Source organism: Nannobrachium achirus (assembly GCF_963921795.1).
Source record: "Nannobrachium achirus genome assembly, chromosome: 13".
Taxonomy (NCBI): domain Eukaryota; kingdom Metazoa; phylum Chordata; class Actinopteri; order Myctophiformes; family Myctophidae; genus Nannobrachium; species Nannobrachium achirus.
The window spans coordinates 46,896,815-46,919,022 of record NC_137833.1 but is presented as its reverse complement, the minus strand read 5'-3'; the positions used below and the strand labels follow the sequence as shown (position 1 = coordinate 46,919,022).

Sequence of the window (22,208 nt, the reverse complement as noted above, 5' to 3'; positions counted from 1 at the left end):
ACGCGCGCGCACACCCACATGGAGGGAGCGAGGGAGTAAGGGTCTAAAGGAAAGACATCAAGCCTTTACATTCAGCCCAATAAACAACAAGCTGAAATAATGACGGAATTATAGGAAGAAGGAGAGAGGGAGAGAGAGAGTCCTGTGCCTTCTCTTCAATATGATTAAGTAGTCTGCATTGTTCTGTAAAGGCAGCTCCCTAAAACCCCAGATTTATGACCTTCCTTGATTAGCACGACAAGCCGCGTATTATACCGTCGCTGTCGAGGGCAGAAACCTCTCATCTCCGTACTCGTAACGTTTTGTTTTTTCGCACCACTTGATCACGCTACAGCACTGTTTCCCAAACACTGGGTCGGGACACATTTGTGGGACGCAGCAAGATTTGTATGGGTCCCTTTGTCTTTTGTTTCCTATATTTTGTTTCTAAATTATTATTATTAGAAAAAAGTAGCAGATCCGCATGCTCGAAACGTAATCTACAATTTTTGCTGCTTTTGAATTAGAAACCTGATATTTTTGCTGCTTTTGAATTAGAATCCTGAAAAGTAACAGTTTTGGAACATCGGGTGGAGGTTTCCACTCGACAGAGACAATGTACAAGCTTACAACGCGTTGATGTAGATCAGCTATTTTCATTATTTTCTAATATTTTTCAAATTTGTAAAAAATGACGAAGGTTTAGGCATAAGGGGTGAGCTGGAGTGGAAAAGATGAATCTTCTATACACACAGTATAGGACTCATGAACAGTAACAAGCTGGTTGTTAACCGATACCGTTACTGATCTGTTCCCAACTCTTACAGTAGTTAAGAGGGAAATAATACCATAACAGTGTGTTCGATCCAAATCAGGCATTACAGAGACAAAATGGTAGAAAAAGGTGGTAAAATAAAAGAATGCAGCATTATTTTGTGCAGGAAACCGGGTTAAAATCTGGGGTAGAAGAGGAAAGTTACATACAAAACCTTTCATTTAAAAAATGTAAACTAGTGAAAACAGCCGATCTACAAGCACACAACGCCTCGCACCGCGAGGCGTTGTGTGCTTGTAGATCTGCTGTTTTCACTACTTTTGTGCGATGGCCTTGTATGATGAAGCAGGGCTTTACTTTGCGAAAGAACGTACACATTTGAAACTTGGAGATACGAGGTTTCTGCTCGACAGTAACGATAACGAAAAAACATCACATGGATGCACCTGGGACGCATCCTCTGTGATGTAGCCCAAGGGGTTTCGGGTCTCGCAACATCATACCCCTCACTTGGGTGACCCTGCGGGGTTGATCAAGTCCCGACTTACGTCCCAGTAGCTACCCACGATCAGTCCCATTAGGGAAAGACAGGACCATTCACTCCACCGCTCCGGAACTACTCTGCTGAGACTGGGAGGGGAAATCTGGTGCGTGGCGGGACAAGGCTCTGTGGATTGACTCCTGGCCGGGCTCCTCCTACGTTCCACCAGGTCCACTCCTGCTCTCACCAGGTCCAGGACCTGTGGTTGCACCAGGCTCCCAGGACCAAACATTTAATTCAGAAGCAGTGGGTTCCTGACTGGCCCTCCTAAAGGCCTCACCGTGGGTTTGTTGGCCCTCTTCCTCACGGAAGACAAAGGCTGGGGCGCCAATCCGGCGCCAACTGCTCCCGGGAGCAGTCTACATTCCGGCTGTCACCCGTCTCTCCGGTGGTCACCAGACATAGTGTAGCTTTAGGACTTACACAGTATTACCCTTGTTAACTCTAACTGTATTTGTACACTTCCAGAATGAAATGAACAGTCCAGTATTGGACCGGTCACTGACCTCTCGGTGGACTCTGATGAACTCCTGGGGGTCACCTTTGGCCCATGGAGGCAAAACCACGTCTCCCAACGTTGTCCCGTCCTGCATGGAACCTGTCAATGCATGGATGTACATAAAATTATCATCACATCAACATCGCAGTTTAAAAATCCTTGCTGTGCGGCAGAAACCTCTTATCTTCGTATTTTAACTTCTTTTCCCTCCGTAAATTTAAAACCTACGTGATCACACTAGAGTGTCACACAAAAGCATCAAAAGTAGCAGATCCACAAGCTTGCGGATCTGCTACTTGAAACCTGAAAAGTACGTTTTGGACATTAATGGATATATTGGATATTTAAAATGGTCAGATGTTTCTTGTATGGGCAGTTCGAATAATTTAATTAAACAAGCTTTCAACAACCCGATGTCCTTATTTTGGGCATGTCATTAGGCTATTATGCAACAACTAAAATAATAATTCCAGAAGATAATTTCAGAAAATTCACACAAAAACAGTGTGTCGCATCGCACACTTGTAGAGGTTATTTTAGCTCTCCGTTGTACAACGAAGTGCAGTATATCGTCGTTGTCGGGTGGAAACCTTGAATGTCCAAAACCGTTTGTTTTGTATTTATCATTTTAAAAAGGATTTAAACTAGTGAAAACAGCCGATCTACAAGCACACAACGCCTCGCACCGCGAGGCGTTGTGTGCTTGTAGATCTGCTGTTTTCACTACTTTTGTGCGACAGCCTTGTATGATGAAGCAGGGCTTTGCTTTGCGAAAACATGTACAAATTTGAAACTTGGAGATACAAGGTTTCTGCCCCGACAGTGACGATATGTGGCTTAAGAGTGATTGATTGATGCTGGGAGGAGAGGGACCAACCCAGTGGGATGTGGTTGGAGTTGAGCAGAAAGTCTGGCAGGTAGTAGAACTCTGGGATCAGCTCCCTGACATCGCCCATGTTGTCTCTGGAGGCAGACTCCCACTCCTTCTTCACACTGTGGAACATCCGCTCCGGGACATCCAGACCTCCCTACGGGGACAAAAAACAAACCAAAACACTGTCAGACACTAGGGGTGGGACGATAAGCGATGTTATCGTTTATCGTGATAAAAGAAACACGATAAATCACGATAATCGTATCGTGGAGATTTAAATTATCGTAGAATCGTCTTCCGTCATGCACTGGGATTCCCAGTAATTTAAATCGTGGAGAGTAGTTAATATATCGTGGGAGGAGTTAATATATCGTGATATCGTCCTCCGTCATGCACTGGGATCAATTCACCTTTTATTTGCAGAGCTGCATATCTGGTGCCATTTAAATCCTCTATAATTGGTAAAACGTACTAATACTTGATACAGTCTTTTTTCACTCTCTACCAAATCTCTACCAAAATCTCGCACAAAAAAAAGCTCCCAACGCGTTGTGAGCTTGTAGATCCGCTATTTTTTGGGCAAATGTTCTGTCCCAGGATAATGGGTGTTGGGGATATTTTGGTTATCGCGATAATATCGTAAATCGCGATTTCTTTGGTCACGATAATCGTGATCTGAAACTTTCATACCGTCCCATCCCTACCAGACACCGGCAAACAAAAAGGCAAATCCAAGTTCTGAAGACAAACAAAGTAGCTTGGTCTCTGCTCCGGTAGCATTACACTAAACCACAGTTTATATATTCCTCCTTCCATTACATAAGCAGGAGATATTTGCCTTTTGGAAACGATTGAAGGGAAGCATTTCATCTTTCCGGGAAATTCTATAATCCCGCGATCGAAATCTCATGAGAGAGAATGTAATTTAGAGTAAAACAATTACCTCAATGAATGAAAATAGCATATATACCGGGTTTAACCCATTCAGAACGGGTACACATTTTGTGTATCATTATTTTATGCTTTAACTATTGAAAAATAGCAGATATACCAGCTCACAGCGCGGCACCGAGTGCCACGCTGCGAGCTTGTAGATCTGCTATTTTTGAAAAATCGTGAAAATTAGAATTTTGACCGGATTCTATAAGTGTCTTTTGAATCCTTCTAAGGCTTTTTGAAAAACCTATGTTTCTATGTCAGCAATCTGGCCAGCCATCGTCAAAGAAAAGGTCCTTTTCACTTAACGGGAGCTCTGTTCTTGAGAGACTACCATGTCAACTTATTCATGTGAAGGACCCCCAAAATGATATGTATTTGGCCACGGACCCCCATCTCAAAATATCTAGTTCCAGGGACCCCCCAGAAGCAAAATTTGAGTTACAAACGTTCGCTTAAAAAATACATATATGCAAAGATTTGCACACATTTTCCACAACTTTTTTCCAAAAATAGCAGATCTACAAGCTCGCAGCGCGGCACTCGGTGCCGCGCTGTGAGCTTGTATATCTGCTATTTTTCAATAGTTAAAGCATAAAATAATGATACACAATATAGTGTACCCGTTCTGAATGGGTTTAAACTCTGTTAAGAGATGCAAATCCAGTTATGGATATTACTGCACACCCGTTATGGGCTTCTGAGAGGGGTACGGCAGTGTGATTCACCGGGCTAACGTCTTTATTGCTTTATTCTGACTATCAAATATGCATGCCTTTTCATTGTAATCAATTGGATGGTGTATTGTAAATTGGGAACTTCCGTGGCCGGCGAGAACGGGGCTTCCTTTTGAGATGCTCTGTACGCAACTCTAATTATTTGCATATATATTGAAATCTCGCTATAATCTGTTTTCATACATACAAATTGAACAGGAATCCATGATTGCCCGAAAATAACTCAGTCAAGTCATTATTAGAACGATTGAATTCCAGAATAAAATGCTGAATTGTGGTGGGTGCCGCTACAGTACGCAGTAAAAGCTCCTTGGTGTTAATTTATCCATCTGTAACTCCGAGATGGTCCATTTGGTCACATTTGTACAATTAGCACTCAGGATATGTTACTGGGGTGGAGGTGTACTTGTGGTTCTGATTCAGGACAGATACAGACGACCGATATTGTTCTCGCACCATTTTCAAGGAGTGGCGCCAGTCATGCTATAGTCAGTAATGTATAGCCAATATGGTCGCCATTGGGAAGAAACCTGAATATCTATAACGCACCACTTGATCATATGCTTGGCCAATGTGGGATGGAGGGGGGGACATACGTACAAACAGACACGGGACAAACAGACAAAGCCAGATGTACGGTAAACCGATCGGGGGAGGGGGAGCTCTGACTTTATTACAAGGGCGAGTTCCAGTTTCTCAAAATGAACACTCCAATTTTTTACAGTGTAGGGTGGCATGGCCTGTTGTCAAAGCCCTCACCTGTAGCGCCAGGAAGGTGTTTGAGAAGGGCTCCATCCTGACCAGGAAGGAGGCCACGATGATGGCGGAGGAGTAGTGGGTGCAGTAGTGGCAGCGCGCAGACAGTTCACCTGCTGAACAACAGGAAGGTTGTTAGAGGAAAGGATTACTTTTCTGTATTCACACAGCAGATGGCTGCTCAGACGGCTCTATGCGCACACAAGGGGGACCTGTTTGTGGGGGGGGGGGGGGTCACGTGAGATAAAAAATACTGATAATACGTCTGATAAAATACTGAATAAGAGGTACTGTAGGTACTGAATCAAGGCACTTAAAAACTGTCCGGGGTGACACTCAAAAGCAGTATACAGTACCTTCTTCATCTGCACTGTTCTCCACCTCTTCATATCTCTGGAGGAACATGGCTCTCCTCTTCTCCGTCTGAGCTCCCATGGGCTTGGACAAGTCCCGGAACGTGGCTGCATTGGACAAATCCAGGTTCTATCCAATGGAAGCAACATGTGTGTGAGAGAGAGAGAGAGAGACACACACATAGACAGGGAGGTGGATAGTTGAGAACACATACTCTGACAAAGCCAAAACTATGGCATATCGAATCAGCAGCGCAACGTACAGTAGGTGTGAGGGCGGCGTAGTGTCCCGAACCTCTAGTAAACCAAATCTGCAAACTAACTAGCAACTGAAGCTGCAATGAAGATAAAAAAGGGAAATACTAAGTGAAATTACCTCAAATGTGTACTTAGAAGTACAGTATTTAAATGTAAAGATACGTTCCAGCAGTGACCAGGAGCAACAACAAATAATTATGTATCAGAATGGCCTATGGCAGTGGTTCCCAAACTTTTTAGTTTAGAAAACAGTTAGAAAACAGCCATTTTCACTACTTCTTAAACATTTGTTTTGTAATTCATGGAATTTATTCGATTTTGGTATTTTATTTATTTATAAATAAAATTATTTAGAAAAATCTTTTTATATTTTTATATTCATGACCATTTTAGATTTTTTTGTGGGATTTCGATTTTAATTTTTTTATGTTTTGACATTTTGCTTGTGACCTGTGACCCATAAAAATGTGTCCGCAACCCACAAATGGGTCCCGACCCACTATTTGGGAAACCTATGACCTATGGCAGAGGCTCTCAAAGTGGATTTCAGGGACTTTCTAGCTTCCTTTGGTCAAAGTTCAAACCAGTGGCCTATACAGGGGCGTCACAAGGGGGTGATAGTGGGACAGTGGGATAGTGGAGGGGCCTTAATTATTGTATACTTTAGCAATTGAAAAATAGCAGATATTCAAGCTCACAGCACGGCACCGAGTGCCATGCTGCGAGCTTGTAGATCTGCTATTTTTGAAAAGTCGTGAAAATGTGTGCAAATCTTTGAATATATGTATTTTTTAAGCGAACATTTGTGACTCAAATTTTGGTTCTGGGGGTCCCTGGAACTAAATATTTTGATATGGGGGTCCGTGGCCAAATACATATCATTTTGGGGGTCCTTGACACGAAAAAGTTTGAGCACCACTGACATAGAAACACAGGTTTAAAAAAAAAAAAAAAAAAAAAACTTAGAAGGATTTGAAATATCCTTGCACAAACTTTCACGATTGTTCAAAAATAGCAGATCTACAAGCTCGCAGCGCGGCAGCTTGTATGTCTGCCATTTTTCAATAGTTAAAGCACCCAGGGCACAGAATTTAGTGTGACACCCCTGCCAAATGATATCATATGGTATAAATACGTGTACCTCAGAGTGGTAGTCGGCCAGCACCCAGGGGAACACGGGGTACTGCATGAGGTCGTTGTAGGTCCGCCCGGCCAGGGTGTTGAGATGCATCAAATATTCAAAGTTACTCATCTCCCCTCTCTGGAGGACGGAAAGACGGGATCAGACAACGGCAGATTAAAGACTGCACACTAGAGTTCACAAAGTTCGTTGAACCCTGTTCCATCCGGGCAGAGAATCTCTGTGTCACTTTAGATTTCGCTAAGTGTAAACTATACCAAAGTTTCCTGTTGAAATTGGCACATTTCACCCAGGTTCTTTCATCTCACTCACGTCACTTTGTCTGCTGACCTCACTCAGCAACGAAATGAACAGAAAATAAACAAAATAAAACAATTCACAGGAGGCAAGCAGTGATCACCCCATGATGTGCACTGCAATGTAGGTGCTTTTTGAGAGTGAAAAAATAAGAAGACACGTGTGACATGTGTGATCTGGGCAGCTTACCCCAGGAAATGTGCCAATAGGAACAACGGTACATATTGTGCCTGAAACCTCTTATCTCTATATTCAAACTTTTTTTGTTTTTTATTTTTTATTTTTTTATGAATTTCAGTTTTTCAGAAAACTGTTAGGATTTAGAAAGTGCTTTTAGAATCAGCCTCAGGTCTAGATGGTGCATTAGCATCGCTGCCGATGTTATCAATTTGTTTTGTAGTTTATCGAATGATGTCAAAGGCAGCAGAACAGAAAGGACAGAAGAGGTGTGTTTGCTTAGCATTACCTGCCACTTAACGAGAGCCTTGTTCCCGACCACGGGAGTCTTCCTGATGCAAATAAACACAAACAATAAATGGTTAAATTAGCATCAAATCTTTACTTTGTTTGCTGTTAACATGATTTGTATATTTTGTTGTATGTGTACATTTTATTCACAATATCATGATGATATCATGACTCATGTCTCAGTCATACTGTGTTGTGTGAGCTTGTAGATTATTTTAGTATAAAGTATACTGTACATATAGCATCAATCAAGTATCAATCAGGCTTTTTAGCCCAAGACCCAGAAGAGAAAATGTCTCCCAAACTAGTAAAAACAACAGTTGTGAGCTTGTACTGTAGATCTCCAATGTTACTACTTACTTACTTACCTTTTTCCCCCTAATTTATGGAATTTCTTAAATTTGTATTTCTTTAATTTATTTATGAGGAAAATGTTTGAATTAGTTTTTCATTTATGGAAAAAAAAAAGTTTCGAAAATCTTACTTTGTAATAATTCAAAACAAAATGTAGGAAAAAGGAAAAATAAAGGGATCTTTACTCGCGACCCATAAAAATGGGTGTCGCGACCCACAAATGGGTCCCCGACCCAGTGTTTGGGAAACACTGGGCTAACGGTATACAGTTCAGTTCCATATCATAAACAGTGACATCCTAGATTGACAGCGAGTGTTTTGCTGGGCAACATTCTGTTTGGGTTCAAATCAAAATATCATGTCCAAGTTTTGATTACTCCGTTGCCAGGCAACCAAGCAGCCAACCAGTACAGCAATGCCAAGCCCTATGAGAGTTGCCAAGCACTCAGGGGCGTCACAGGGGGGGGGGGGGGGGGGACTGAGTTAATAGGGCCCAAGGTGGAGGGGCCTGGAATTATTTTATACTTTTTAGCTATTGAAAAATAGCAGATATACAAGCTCACAGCGCGGCACCGAGTGCCACGCTGCGAGCTTGTAGATCTGCTATTTTTGAAAAGTCGTGAGAATGTGTGCAAATCTTTAAGTATGTATATATTTTTAAGCGAACATTTGTAACTCAAATTTTACTTCTGGGGGGGGGGGGGGGGGGGCTGGAACTAAATATTTTGAGATGGGGGTCTGTGGTCAAATACATATCATTTTGGGGGTCCTTCACATGAAAAGGTTTGAGCACCATTGACATAGAAACATAGGTTTTTCAAAAAACCTTAGAAGGATTTGAAATATTCAAAGATAGCACAAATGTTCAAACTTTTTCAAAATAGCAGATCCACAAGCTCGCAGCGAGCTTGTACTGTATATTATCTGCTATATTTCAATAGTTAAAGCACACAATAATGCGTTCCCAGTCTAAATGGGTTAAACCCCCTCCCCTATGAAGAACATTCATGGGGGGCCCGCAGTGAATCCTTGTACCCAGGGCCCAGAATTTGGTGCGACACCCCTGATGCCAGGCCCTATGAGTGGTTGCCAAGCGCTCACCACTCCTCTCCACTCCACAGCACAGCGGAACACAGCACAACACAGCAGAGGTGAGTTGAGGGCAGTGGTGGGAAAATAGTACTATCGTTCTTTACTTACAGTAAGTAATGTAGAAGTACTCTGTTACGACTGAAAGTCTGTTATTCAAAATGTACTTGAGCAAAAATCTGAACGTATTGGAATGGAAATGGAAAAGGACCTTTTCTTTGACGATGGCTGGCCAGATTGCGGACATAGAAACACAGGTTTTTCAAAAAACCTTAGAAGGATTCAAAAGACACTTATAGAAACGGGTCCATTTTTTTTTCAAAAATAGCAGATCTACAAGCTCGCAGCGCGGCACTCGGTGCCGCGCTGTGAGCTTGTATATCTGCTATTTTTCACTGGTTAAAGCATTCAATAATTCTAGGCCTAAATGGGTTTGAGGTGAGTTGAGGGCAGTGGTGGGAAAATAGTACTATCGTTCTTTACTTACAGTGAGTAAAAGTATCAATACTGCAATGTAGAAGTACTCTGTTACAACTGAAAGTCTGTTATTCAAAATGTACTTGAGCAAAAATCCGAAAGTATTGGCTTGAAAATATACTTAAAAGACACGTTTTCAAATGTATGAAATGCATTGAAAATAGCAGATCTACAAGCTCACAACAGCGACGCGTTGTGAGCTTGTAGTATACATAGGACTGAAGTGGTTAATGTATGTTTTGTGATAATAATCCGAATCCTAACTAAAGATTTCAAATAATTGTAGTGGAGTAAAAGTATAAGGTTTGCCTCTGAGATAAAGTGGAGTAGAAGTAAGAGTAATGACAATGGGAAATAGTAAAGTAAAGTAAAAAAGAATATAAATTATATATTCCTCGAAATTGTACTTAAATTAAGTACAGTACTTGAGAAATGTACTTACTGTAGTTACTTTACACCACTGGTTTAGTGAGTGAGTGAGTGAGTGAGTGAGTGAGTGAGTGAGTGAGTGTGTGTGTGTGTGTGTGTGCGTGCGTGCGTGCGTGCGTGCGTGCGTGCGTGCGTGCGTGCGTGCGTGCGTGCGTGCGTGCGTGCGTGCGTGTGAGAGAGCGTGCGTGCGTGAGTCAGTGAGTGTGTAACTGTGTACATGGATGTAAGATCAGTTATATGACTGGGGTAAGCTTTTCTACTATGAACTTGTAGCTTGAATCATGGTGGATAACAGATATACAACATACCATACAGTATGGCTCCATCTATAGGTGGTAAATATATTTGCTGTTCATGATGTGCTTGCAAGAGAGGTTTCAACAGTTTGGTCATGTCAGTATAGGCAAGACCAAATATTTATGAAAATAAAATAAATGTATTATCTTGGTAAAAATACATGTACTGTAATATTGTTCAAAAATAGTGAACATTGCAGATCTACAGTACAAGCTCACAGAGCTTCACGCTGCGACGTCTTGTGAGCTTGTAGATCTGCATTTTTCTTGCTATGGTTAAAAGAGGGAAACACTATCTTTTACGTGTGGTGTTTTTTAAAGCAGGTTCGAGGTGACCACAACGTGTCCGACCTGAATAACAAGCTTACATTCCTGCTCACAGAAAGCTGCTCTGCTGCGTTGCCAGCTCTGCTTATTATAAGCGACTTTGGGTTTGTCTTTCTGAAAGGTTGCCTGTAAATTATTATTGTAACACAATTTCCACTTTTTTCCCCCAAGATTCTTTTGAAAATAGCAGATTGTTTGTTTTCAAATAGCCGATGTATATAAATCATACAATTATTATTTTCATATCAGGGGTTCCCAAACGTTTTTGTCTCAGGGCACCCCATAAATATTTTTTTAATTCGAGGCACCCCAACATTATAATTTTCACTCCCAGCACCTTATATTTATAGCATATCATCGTTGTCGCGTGGAAACCTTGTATGTCCAAAACCGTTCGTTTTGTATTCATCATCTATAAAATGTACTAAACTAGTGAAAACAGCCGATCTACAAGCACACAACGCCTCGCAGCGCGAGGCGTTGTGTGCTTGTAGATCGGCTGTTTTCACTAATTTTGTGCGACGGTCTTGTATGATGAAGCAGGGCTTTGCTTTACCAAAAAGACGTACACATTTGAAACTTGGAGATACAAGGTTTCTGCCCGACAGTGACGATATTTTAGTGATTATGTTGCGAGGAAAACTTTGAGATAATAGCCATTTTGGTTAGAACTGACTGAAAATAACGTTGTACTTCAAGTTTAAAATTATACAAAATAATATATATTTTTTACAAGTGTCCAAATAAATTCCAAATATTATCAAATGATCTGGCGGCACCCCTGGACTGCTGTCACAGCATCCCAGGGTGCCCCGTCACCCACTTTGAAAACCCCTGGCCTATATTATAATAATTCAAGTGCTTGTGCGTCTTTCGGGCTTAGGGTTTATCGTAGACCTCGGTTGCTTGTGTCTCCCACTAAATCCGGCAACGTTGCCTCTCCGACCTCGCATGAAGAGAATCGATAAAAGACAGTCCTACTGTCAACACATGCAGAAGCCAAGAAAAGCAGGACAAACTTTTCCAGTCACAAGACGTTTTTCTTTTTTTTCCCCCGCCAACTTTAGGCGATCGCTTCAACGGGGGCGCCTGTAAGCGGATCTTTTAATAAGCATTCACTTAAAAAAAAAAGAAAAAGGAAGGTATGCTCAAGAAGAAGCCATGCATTATAGCAAAACCGCTGAGTGTGCAACGCTGCCCCGTCAGAATCCATTGTTTCCAATTAAGATACAAGGGGCATTTGTTGCGATAAACAAGAAGGACAAATATATCTGTGCTAAACGTTGGGATGTGGTGTTGTGGTGAAACATTTCATTAAGCGTTTTACTGACGGAACACCTATCCTAAGCGTGCTTAACCCATTTAGGGCCTAGAATTATTGTAATGCTTTAACCAGTGAAAAATAGCAGATATACAAGCTCACAGCGCGGCACCGAGTGCCGCGCTGCGAGCTTGTAGATCTGCTATTTTTGGAAAAAGTCGTGAAAATGTGTGCAAATCTTTGAATATACTGTATTTTCAAAGCGAACGTTTGTAACTCAAATTTTGCTTCTGGGTGGTCCCTGGAGCTAAATATTTTGAGATGCGGGTCCGTGGCCAAATACATGTCATTTTGGGGGTCCTTCACATGAAAAGGTTTGAGAACCACTGACATAGTAGTCTCTCAAGAACAGACTAACTGAGCTCAATTTAAGTGAAAAACACCTTTTCTTTGACGATGGCCGGCCAGATTGCTGACATAGAAACAGGTTTTTCTTAGAAGGATTCAAAAGACACTTATAGAATCGGGTCAAATTTATAATTTTCACGATTTTTCAAAAATAGCAGATCTACAAGCTCGCAGCGCGGCACTCGGTGCCGCGCTGTGAGCTTGTATATCTGCTATTTTTCAGTAGTTAAAGCATAAAATAATGATACACAATAATGTGTACCCGTTCCGAATGGGTTTTAATCTAAATTAGAAAAACATTCAACTTGCTCCTGAAATCTCTTTTCCCTCTGTGGGCCAGTAACATGGCAATAAAGAGCTGGCGCCAAGCGGGCCCAGTTGCTAAGTAACGCCATTAAACAAGAGAGAGAACCTCGACCGTGCCTTCAGGGGTGTCGAAACCAAATTCTGGGCCCTGCTGGGTACAAGGATTCAATCACATTTTGTGCCTTAACTATTGAAAAATAGCAGATCTACAAGCTCACAGCGTGACACCGAGTGCCGCGCTGCAAGCTTGTAGATCTGCTATTTTGGAAGAATCGTGAATATTTAAATATTTCGAATCTTCGAAGGTTTTTTGAAAAACCTGTTTCTATGTCAGTGGTGCTCAAACTTGCTCATGCGAAGGACCCCCAAAAGGATTTGGCCACGGACCCCCATCTCAAAATATTTAGTTCCAGGGACCCCCAAGAAGAAACATTTTGAGTATAAATGTTCACTTAAAAAATACACATATTCAAAGATTTGCACACATTTTCACGACTTTTCAAAAATAGCAGATCTACAAGCTCGCAGCGCGGCACTCGGTGCCACGCTGTGAGCTTGTAGATCTGCTATTTTTCAATAGCCAAAGTATAAAATAATGAAGGCCCCTCCACCTTGGGCCCTAGTAACTCAGTCCCACTTTCCCCCCTTGTGACGCCCGTGTGCCTTTGCCGGGTGACTGTGTGGAGGCAAGACTATGGGGGGAGGTGTTGAGATACAAACAGAACATTCCTGCCCTTTTCCTCAGGCATTTTTACCACCTATAAAATGGCATACATAAAAAAGAGAGAGAGAGAGAGAGAGACTGAAGGGAAAAAGGCCGACCTCCTATTGAAAACTTATTGTACACTGGTCGTCAGTCCCAAGCTGTGAATCTGAGGGGTAGCCTACAGCAGTGGTTCTCAAAGTGAGGTAAAAAAAAAAGTTTTTAAATCTTGAAAATGTTTGGGAGATTTCTAAATTATTTTTTTGCATTTTGTAACACAAGTCTTCTATTCTGTGGGGTCCCGGGCACAAGATAAAAAATCTGATTGTGATCTGCGGCCAAATATAGTAGAGTAGGCCATGGGTCTCAGAGTTACTACAGGGGGTCCTCCAAATCTTTGAGTGATAGAAACTTATTTTTTCTCCTTTTTTATATTAACCACTTGAACCCTAGCGTCCATATTCGGAGAACTTTAGCCTGCGAGGCGTTGTGAGCTTGTAGATCGGCTATTTTTGGCAAAGAGCTTTGCTGTAGAGGGGAAAAAGAGCAGACTAAGTACAGTTGTGAAAGGTCAAGTTTATTATTAAGTATTGACGGTTCAAGTGGTTAAATATCTGAAAATACAAATTGACATGAATCCAAAATACACTGATGATCGTGCTGTCAAGCAATGAAACTATGGAATCTATGAACAGGTTGTGGGGGTCCCTGCTTCATCTCTCTCTCAACTAAGTGGTCCTTGGCCTGAAAACGTTGAAGACCCCTGGAGTAGGCTATATCAAGATCCTTGCCACAAAGAAAGTTGTTTAAGAATCTCTGGTATGCCAGTTTGTGTGTGTTTACAGGAACCAGAGCTGCTGGAATGTTTCTGACACAGGGGAGAAGCCCCGGCACCAACGTTCTGATGAAATCAACATAAGATAATGGTGAGTATATTTATTTTAAGTTTATCCACTTAAAGGTGTATTCAGTGATAATGAAAGTGGCCGGGGGTCATCTTGTCCCTTACTGGCCTTACAGCGTGGAAATGTTTAGTTTTTTATAGATTTTTTACACCATTATAATGTTCTTGTTTTGATCATTAGACCCAATCACTGAATATCGCTAGGCCTACGTCTCCAGCTTCAGGATATGTATGATACTGATTTACTACGAGACTGTGGCATTTTATTAGTTCAATAGTTTACAATCTCGGCATTTAGCAGACGTTCTTAATTCAGAGCGACTGTGGTTCTCAAAACCTTTATTTTGACCATCATAACTAAACATCATAACATAACTACGGCCATACTCTATTGGTCGAGGACTGGCTGGCCACCTCTGAAAACCGAATCTAGCTATGCTCGCAACACGGGCCATGGTGGAAGTCCTTATATGGTCACCACACATTCTAGTGAGGAGAATGAATGGAAAATGTACCAATTATATTTGTATTTGAATGAAATACAATCACTGAATATACCTTTAAAGGAGTAATTCACCCCCAAAATTACTTTCTATTGATTACTCACGCCATGGACACTTGAGTTCAATAATATGTTTTGGTATTTGTCACATTCCTAAGACGATTCCGGATGGGCTAGGAGCGACCGGGAGAGCCGGGGGGCCGGTACCCACACGTCCGCCTCGGCGGCGTGGAGACAACCGTAGTAGAGCCACAAGCTCGAAATGCGGCTTGAAACGTTTTAAGCTTGTCTCTCTGCTATTTTTGAATTTGAATCCTGAAAAGTAATAGTTTTGGAGACGATGGAGACGACGGAGACGATATTCTTAGTCATATAATGAATCGCAAAAAAAAACAAAAAACTGATCTACAAGCTCACAAGCCCGATAATACGTAAGCCCCACGTTTTGTCAATTTCCGCTTGTAAAATAACATGCCCTTAAAACAGGCGCGGCATGGTTGAAAGTGTCTAAGATTACAGTTACATTCCAGATTGTCGTTTACGTGCATGGACGAATACAGGATTGCAGGGCTTTTTTTTATATTTACCAAATAAAAAAAAAGAAGAACAGTGCACAAGTAATTTAAGAGAACAGACAACTTAATTCCTCCGCTCCGGATAAAAAAAAGAAAAAAGAAAAACCTATGACACCTTCATCGAAGGTTGAGAAGAGAAGCGCGCGGCGGCCACGCGAAGTGTATCCAATTTCTAACCCCAATAACTCCTGACCAGATTATTTTTGTAAAACTAACACTAAATCAATCATTGCATTTGGCTCCAGTATATGTTATCTAATTGCAGGTAATAATTGCATGCAATAGTTTGCTATAGGAGGTTATAATGGGATACAAGCGCCAGTGGATAACCTCTCTCATCCTGAGGATGATAAATGAGGCGAGAGAGGGCCTTGGGGTGTAACACACACACACACACACACACACACACGCACGCAGGCTGTCTGTGTGTGTAAACGTGCGCACGTATACCCACACACACACTGCTCTTTTAGACAGGGAGGGAGAAGAGCACAGGTCTCATCATACTCTTAACTATCATTTATCAAAGTCCCGATTTGACTCTCTTTTGGTGTGTGTGTGTGTGTGTGTGCGTGTGTGTGTGTGTGTGTGTGTGTGTGTGTGTGTATGTGTGTGTGCGCGTGTGCGTCTGTGTCACACACACACACACACTTAAACATGCACAAATCATCTTTGTCGGTTGGAAACCTCATAATGTTCAAAACTGTTACGTTTCAGGATTCAAAAAGTAAAAAAAGAAAGGAGAAAAAAAAGTGTAGCAGATCTGCAAGTTCGAAACGCATCGCTCCGCACTCGCGGACTTTGATACTTTTGTGTGCCTCTGCAGTATGTATGACCAGGTATGACCGTTTAAAAAACCCACAAAAAGTTAAGAACATGGAGATAAGAGGTTTCTCGCCCCGATGACCACGACGAAATACAAGGGACACGCAACACACACACACACACACACACACACACACACACACACACACACACACACACACACACACACACACACACACACACACACACACACACACACACACACACACACACACACACACACACACACACACACACACACACAACTTGGTCGCCTTGCGAGAGACAAACAGCTCAATCAGTTGAAGGGTGAGCGGGAGAGCAGCATCGCATCAGCACTAGTCGTTGGGTGTGTGTGTGTGTGTGTGCATGTGTGTGTGTGTGTGTGTGTGTGTGTGTGTGTGTGTGTGTGTGTGTGTGTGTGTGTGTGTGTGTGTGTGTGTGTGTGTGTGCAGGGGTGTCGCACCAAATTCTGGGTCCTGGGTTAGGGTTACAAGGATTCACTGCGTTATTTTGTGCTTTAACTATTGAAAAATAGCAGATATACAAGCTCACAGCACGGCACCGAGTGCTGCGCTGCGAGCTTGTAGATCTGCTATTTTTGAAAGATTGTGAAAATAAGTCTTTGAATATTTCAAATCCTTCTAAGGTTTTTTGAAAAAAAAAACTATGTTTCTATGTCAGTGGTGCACAAACCTTTTCATGTCAAGGACCCCCAAAATGATATGTATTTAGCCACAGACCCCCATCTCAAAATATTTAGTTCCAGGGACCCCCGGGAAGCAAATTTTTAGTTACAAATGTTCGCTTAAAAAATACATATATTCAAAGATTTGCACACATTTTCACGACTTTTCAAAAATAGCAAATCTACAAGCTTGCAGCACTGCACTCGGTGCCGCACTGTGAACTTGTATATCTGCTATTTTTCAACAGTTAAAGTATAAAATAGTTAAGGCCCCCTCCACCTTGGGACCAGGGCCCTAGTAACTCAGTCCCACTTTTCCCCCCATTGTGACGCCCCTGTGTGTGTGTGTGTGTGTGTGTGTGTGTGTGTGTGTGTGTGTGTGTGTGTGTGTGTGTGTGTGTGTGTGTGTGTGTGTTTTTGTGTACTACCCAGCGATGCCTCCTCTCCCCTATTGTTCCCCGGCATTAGCCTTAATTAGAGAGCCGTGCTCTTAAATACCCCCACGGGCAACACTGGGTGAGCAGGCAGGAGAGCAGACATAACACCAACACCACTCAGGCGCGCACGCACACACGCACACACACACACACACACACACACACGCTGACACACAGCACACACACGCACCTCTCAAGCGCTCATTCTCCAGAGAGCACACGTTCCCCTATTGCCCCGGGCCATACATGAGCCCTTGTATCTGTGTAAATAACACAAGCCCCTAGAAACAAACACACACATACACACACACACGCCCAAGTACATCCCGCATATGCAAAAAAACGCGTTTGCTGACACGCGCTCACGGACAGACGCGCACACGCGTGCACACACAACATGACACATTTATGTGCTATATATTGCTGTGTTGTGGTAATACCGTAGATTAGATAGATTATTGCGAATCTGCCTCTTGAGGGCAATCGTTGCTTAAAGTGATAGTGGACTGAACTCTCTGTTCTTGAGCAAAACATGCTCTTTTTGCAGGCAAAAAAAAAAAAAAACGGGTTGTGAGTTACAGCGAAACATCGCCTTTGTCGGGTGGAAACCTCATGTCCCAAACTATTACTTTTAAAGGTTAAAATTCAAAAGTATCAAAAGCAGCAGATCTACAAGCTCGAAACGTGCAGCTTCGTGCTTTGTGCTTCGTACGCTTTTAGCGTCCGGTTACTGTAGCTCAGTTGAGCTCTCGCCTTTGGACCACAAGGTCGTGGGTTCGAGCCCGGGCACCGCCAACTCAGTGTATGAGAAGCATGGCTTGGGGGTGCAGCAAGTCATGCGGCAAGTGGTGGGAGCTGATGGTAGGTGTGACGCTCCACCTCGGTAATCCATCTCCCAGGGGTCTAGTGCATTGTAACGGGGACAGACTCCCGCGTGTTACCGGCTGATACCCACAATAAGCCACTCCCGACCTACTTGTCGTGCCGCGTTTTGAGCTCGTGAATCTGTTACTTTCGATTCTTTTGTGCGACGCTCAAGTATCAAGTGGGGCGTTCATTTACAAAAAAAAAAAAAGTTAGAATATGGGGATGCACGGTGAGCCGCAGCTTAAAACTTGCGCTGTGTGTCGCAGCACCAACCATGGCCAGGGGGAAACGGGCCCAGACAAGCAGGCTGACCCTGAAGGCGGCCAAGGCGGCGGTCTCGACGACGGCGGACGGCCGCCGCCGGCTCGACCTCAGCCACGCCGGCCTCGCCGCCTTCCCCCGGTGCCTCCTGAAGCTGACCGACCTGGACGAGCTGGACCTCAGCCGCAACCGCCTACGCAGCCTCCCCGACGCCATCGGGAGCCTGTCGTCGCTCTCGCGCCTCGACCTCCACAGCAACGAGCTGGAGGCTCTGCCCGACGCCATCGGCCTGCTGGCGGAGCTGACCTGCCTCGACCTGGCCAACAACCGCCTGACCTCCGCGGGTTTACCCGCGACGCTGGGCTGCCTGTCCCAGCTCCGGAGCCTCAACCTGGGCCTGAACCGGCTGGACAGCCTGCCTCCCGCCACGGCGAACCTCACCGCTCTACAAGAGCTGAGTCTGTTCGATAACCTCTTCACCAGACTGCCCGAGATCGTGGAGCTCGCCGGCCTCACTAAGCTGAACGTCGAGCGGAACCCCCTATCCCGCGCCGCCGCCGCCACTCAGAGGGACGGGGTCGGCGCGACGCCGGCGAGGCCGGAGCGAGGCGAGGCCATGTACTTGGTGGCGGAGAGCGGCCTGTGTAAGCCGTGTCTCCAGAGGTGCAAGGAGGAAAGACTGAAAAGGATGAAGGTTCAAGACGGACGAGCGGGGGTTTTCGGGGAGAAAAGAAAGAGGACTTGCTATGCGGGACTGGTGATGCCAAATTCAGTGGCTGTGTTAAACCAGGATATGTGGAGATGCAGAATGGAGAAAAAGTAAACTTTGTCTTTTACGTACCCGATCCAGGTACATGTGATGTGTATTATTTGACAACAAGGTTTGTGAAATACAAAGGAAATGGGCATTGTCGTCTCTGTCGGGTGGAAACCTCATACAGTATGTCAGGATTCAAATTCAAAAATAGCAAAGGTACAGCAGCAGATCGACAAGCTTTTCGAGCTTGTGGATCTGCTACTTTTGATGTATTGTGTGACGCTGTAGTGTGATCAAGTAGAGGGTTCATTTACCAAAAACACAATAGGAGGTTTCTGCCTGACAGACGACATATAGCTAAAGATAAAGGTGTTTTTTTTCTCAGAATGATCAAAACTAAAATCACACTAACCTGGCATTAGCAATGACCTCAGCCACACCACGACCTTTCAATGACGGCACCACCGAACACAACCTGCCCAATGAGATGGAGAGAGGTTAGAGAAAGAGAGAGAGGGAGAGGGGACTCAAGTCAAAATACAATTCGTTCATGGTTAACACAAAATAAAAGGCCATCTTGCAATGAGATCACACACTAGCCGTGATGCCAAAACGGTGAGTGTCCTGCAATGGAACATGTGACTTGAGAAAAGTGAATGTGGTGAAACAGGAGACCTTGTGCCAGATCTACTTATTATGCCTAACCATCCTCACACTTTTAATCTACGGTAGTGCTGTAGAATAGTCATTCAAATTTGAATATACACACCAGTGTTGTTTTTGACAGCAAGCATTTTGATTTTGTTTTAGTCATAGTCTTTTGAATAAAATGTAATTTAGTTTTAGTCATATTTAGGACTCATGACATGCTGTTTTTACTAAACATAAAAGTCTTATAATAGTCCTTCAAACGAGTATTAAAAAGGTTTTAAAGGACAACTTTATTTTTTAACAAGGGTTCATATTTTAGATAGTCATTAGAGAAAAGAAAAAAAAAATAGTGTTCAAATGTTTTCATTTACTTCTTTCTATCGTTTTAGTGATTTTAATGATTTTGATTTGCATGCATGCCCCCAGGTTGGGGGCATGCATGCAAATCAATTGTCTAAATATGTCTTTTTAGACACAATAAGCCCATTCCCAAGATGCACCGCAATCTTTCATAGGCAGATGTGACTTATGGGGGCTGGTGTAAATAGAAATTGCCAGCTTATTCTGTCTAAAAATACATATTTAGCCACTTGTACGCATGCCCCCACCCACTGAAATCAAACTACTAAAATCGCTAAAACAATAGAAAGCAGTAAATGAAAACATTTAAAACTCATCTTTTCTTTTCTCTAATTACAATCTAAAATATGAACCCTTGTTGTAAAAAAAAACAAAGTTGTCCTTTAACTGAAAAATCTACTCCAATGAGCCGTGGTAGTTTTTTTCTCTCTTTGTGTTCTTAGACCTTAGAACAAAATATATATACTTTTTGCACAGTTGTGATGCTATACCGCCTTGGACAAAACCTGTCCATAGTCATAAATGTACACCACACACAAACATAGGGGTGTAAACAAGGTGTAAACTTTACTAGCCACACGCTGTAAGGGCTGGAGATAAAAACGCTCCATAAAGTGTGGTGGTACCTCTTATATGCCGAGACGTGGTCTTTATTCAGGAACACCAGGAACGCTGAATGCCCGTTTCTCGCAAAGATCTCCAGAGCGTTGTCCTGGAACAGATACAGGTACAAATACTAGGACAAGGGTCTTCAACAGGGGGTCCAGTCCTCAGAGTTACTACAGGGGGTCCTCCAAATCATTGATAGAAAGTTTTTTTCTCATTGTTTTTACATTAACCACTTGAACCCTAGTGTCCGTATTCTGAGAACTTTAGCGAGGCGTTGTGAGCTTGTAGATCGGCTATTTTTGGCAAAGAGGTTTGGTGCAGAGGGAACTAGAAGCAGTGCTCTTCCGAGCACAGGTCTCCACCAGGCCACACAAATCGGCCTGTTATAGCGCCACCATGAGGCTGATTTAAAAAATGTGGGGCAGAGGTTCTGAATTAGCATCCAGGGAGTGTGTGTGCTCAGTTTGGCAGCGATCGGGCCAACGGCGCCGGAGATTAGCTGGTAACAACCAGGCCACACAAATCGGCCTGTTATAGCGCCACCATGAGGCTGATTTGAAAAATGTGGGGCAGAGGTTCTAGATTGGCATCCAGGGAGTGTGTGTGCTCAGTTTGGCAGCGATCGGGCCAACGGTGACTGAGATTAGCTGCTCACAAACTGCGAGGACGCACGGACGCACGCACGGACGCACGGACGGACGGACGGACGGACGGACGGACGGACGGAGGGGAAAACATACTCTCCCTCAGCCTTCGGCTGGTGGAGACAAAAAACAGCACACTAAGTACATAGTGAAAGGTCAAGTTTATTAAAGTATGGACGGTTCAAGTGGTTAAATATCTGAAAACACAAATAGACATGAATCCAAAATACACAGATGATTGTGCTGTCAAACAATGAAAATATATGGAATCTATGAAAAGGTTGTGCTTCATCTCTCTCTCCAGTGAGGACAAGACTAAAATATGACTTTTAATGCAATAAGTCAGTATGTTACAATTGGTGTAACACATTGTTAGTTAATAATATAATATATGTATATTTTGCATTTACTTTGACATATAGTGAAATATGTTCAATTACTTTAACATAAAAGTATGTAATCCCAGACAAAGACATGTGCTTACATTTTAACACATTGTTACAATTGACCCCAGTCCCTATGTTACAATTGCACCCGATCGAGCAGTCATGATGATTTCCCAAATAAATAGCTAGAATCCTAGATAAGCAAAGGCTGCTAAAGTCAATCTGTGACCAATAACATAGAGATACAAGTTTAAATTTCATCCCTCTAGAATTATTGATGTGTGTTACTTTTGCCCCCAGTCTCCCTTATGATCAAGTAGGGCGTTCATTTGCAACAATGATATGACATATAATGTACAGTAGGTAATACACATCTAAAACTGACCTCTAGAAGGAACCGTATGAAGCGGGCCTCCTTTACGTCCTCATAAGGCCAGCGTTTACAGCTGGCTGATGTTGTTTCTTTACTCAACATGCTGGAGATGGAGGAATCCCTCAC

General features: G+C 43.0%; 2 protein-coding genes across 2 annotated transcripts in view; one reads left to right on the top strand and one right to left on the bottom strand.

Annotated features, from left to right (window-relative positions):
* Window positions 1-22,208, bottom strand: part of wdfy4 (WDFY family member 4) — a gene marked incomplete at its 5' end in the record, with an annotated part of 162,889 nt that overhangs the window by 20,970 nt on the left and 119,711 nt on the right. The window contains 9 exons of the mRNA XM_080740791.1: window positions 1,802-1,893; window positions 2,672-2,822; window positions 5,101-5,210; window positions 5,454-5,580; window positions 6,850-6,969; window positions 7,613-7,655; window positions 19,472-19,534; window positions 20,697-20,782; window positions 22,095-22,208. The exon at window positions 22,095-22,208 is cut by the window's right edge and continues 1 nt beyond it. Coding sequence (XP_080596917.1) covers window positions 1,802-1,893; window positions 2,672-2,822; window positions 5,101-5,210; window positions 5,454-5,580; window positions 6,850-6,969; window positions 7,613-7,655; window positions 19,472-19,534; window positions 20,697-20,782; window positions 22,095-22,208 — 906 coding nt within the window. The remainder of the gene's footprint in view (window positions 1-1,801; window positions 1,894-2,671; window positions 2,823-5,100; window positions 5,211-5,453; window positions 5,581-6,849; window positions 6,970-7,612; window positions 7,656-19,471; window positions 19,535-20,696; window positions 20,783-22,094) is intronic.
* Window positions 18,316-19,125, top strand: lrrc18a (leucine rich repeat containing 18a; the record flags this gene model as incomplete). Its single annotated transcript, XM_080740033.1, has 1 exon — window positions 18,316-19,125. One exon carries the CDS (start codon window positions 18,316-18,318, stop codon window positions 19,123-19,125), a length of 810 nt encoding a protein of 269 aa, XP_080596159.1.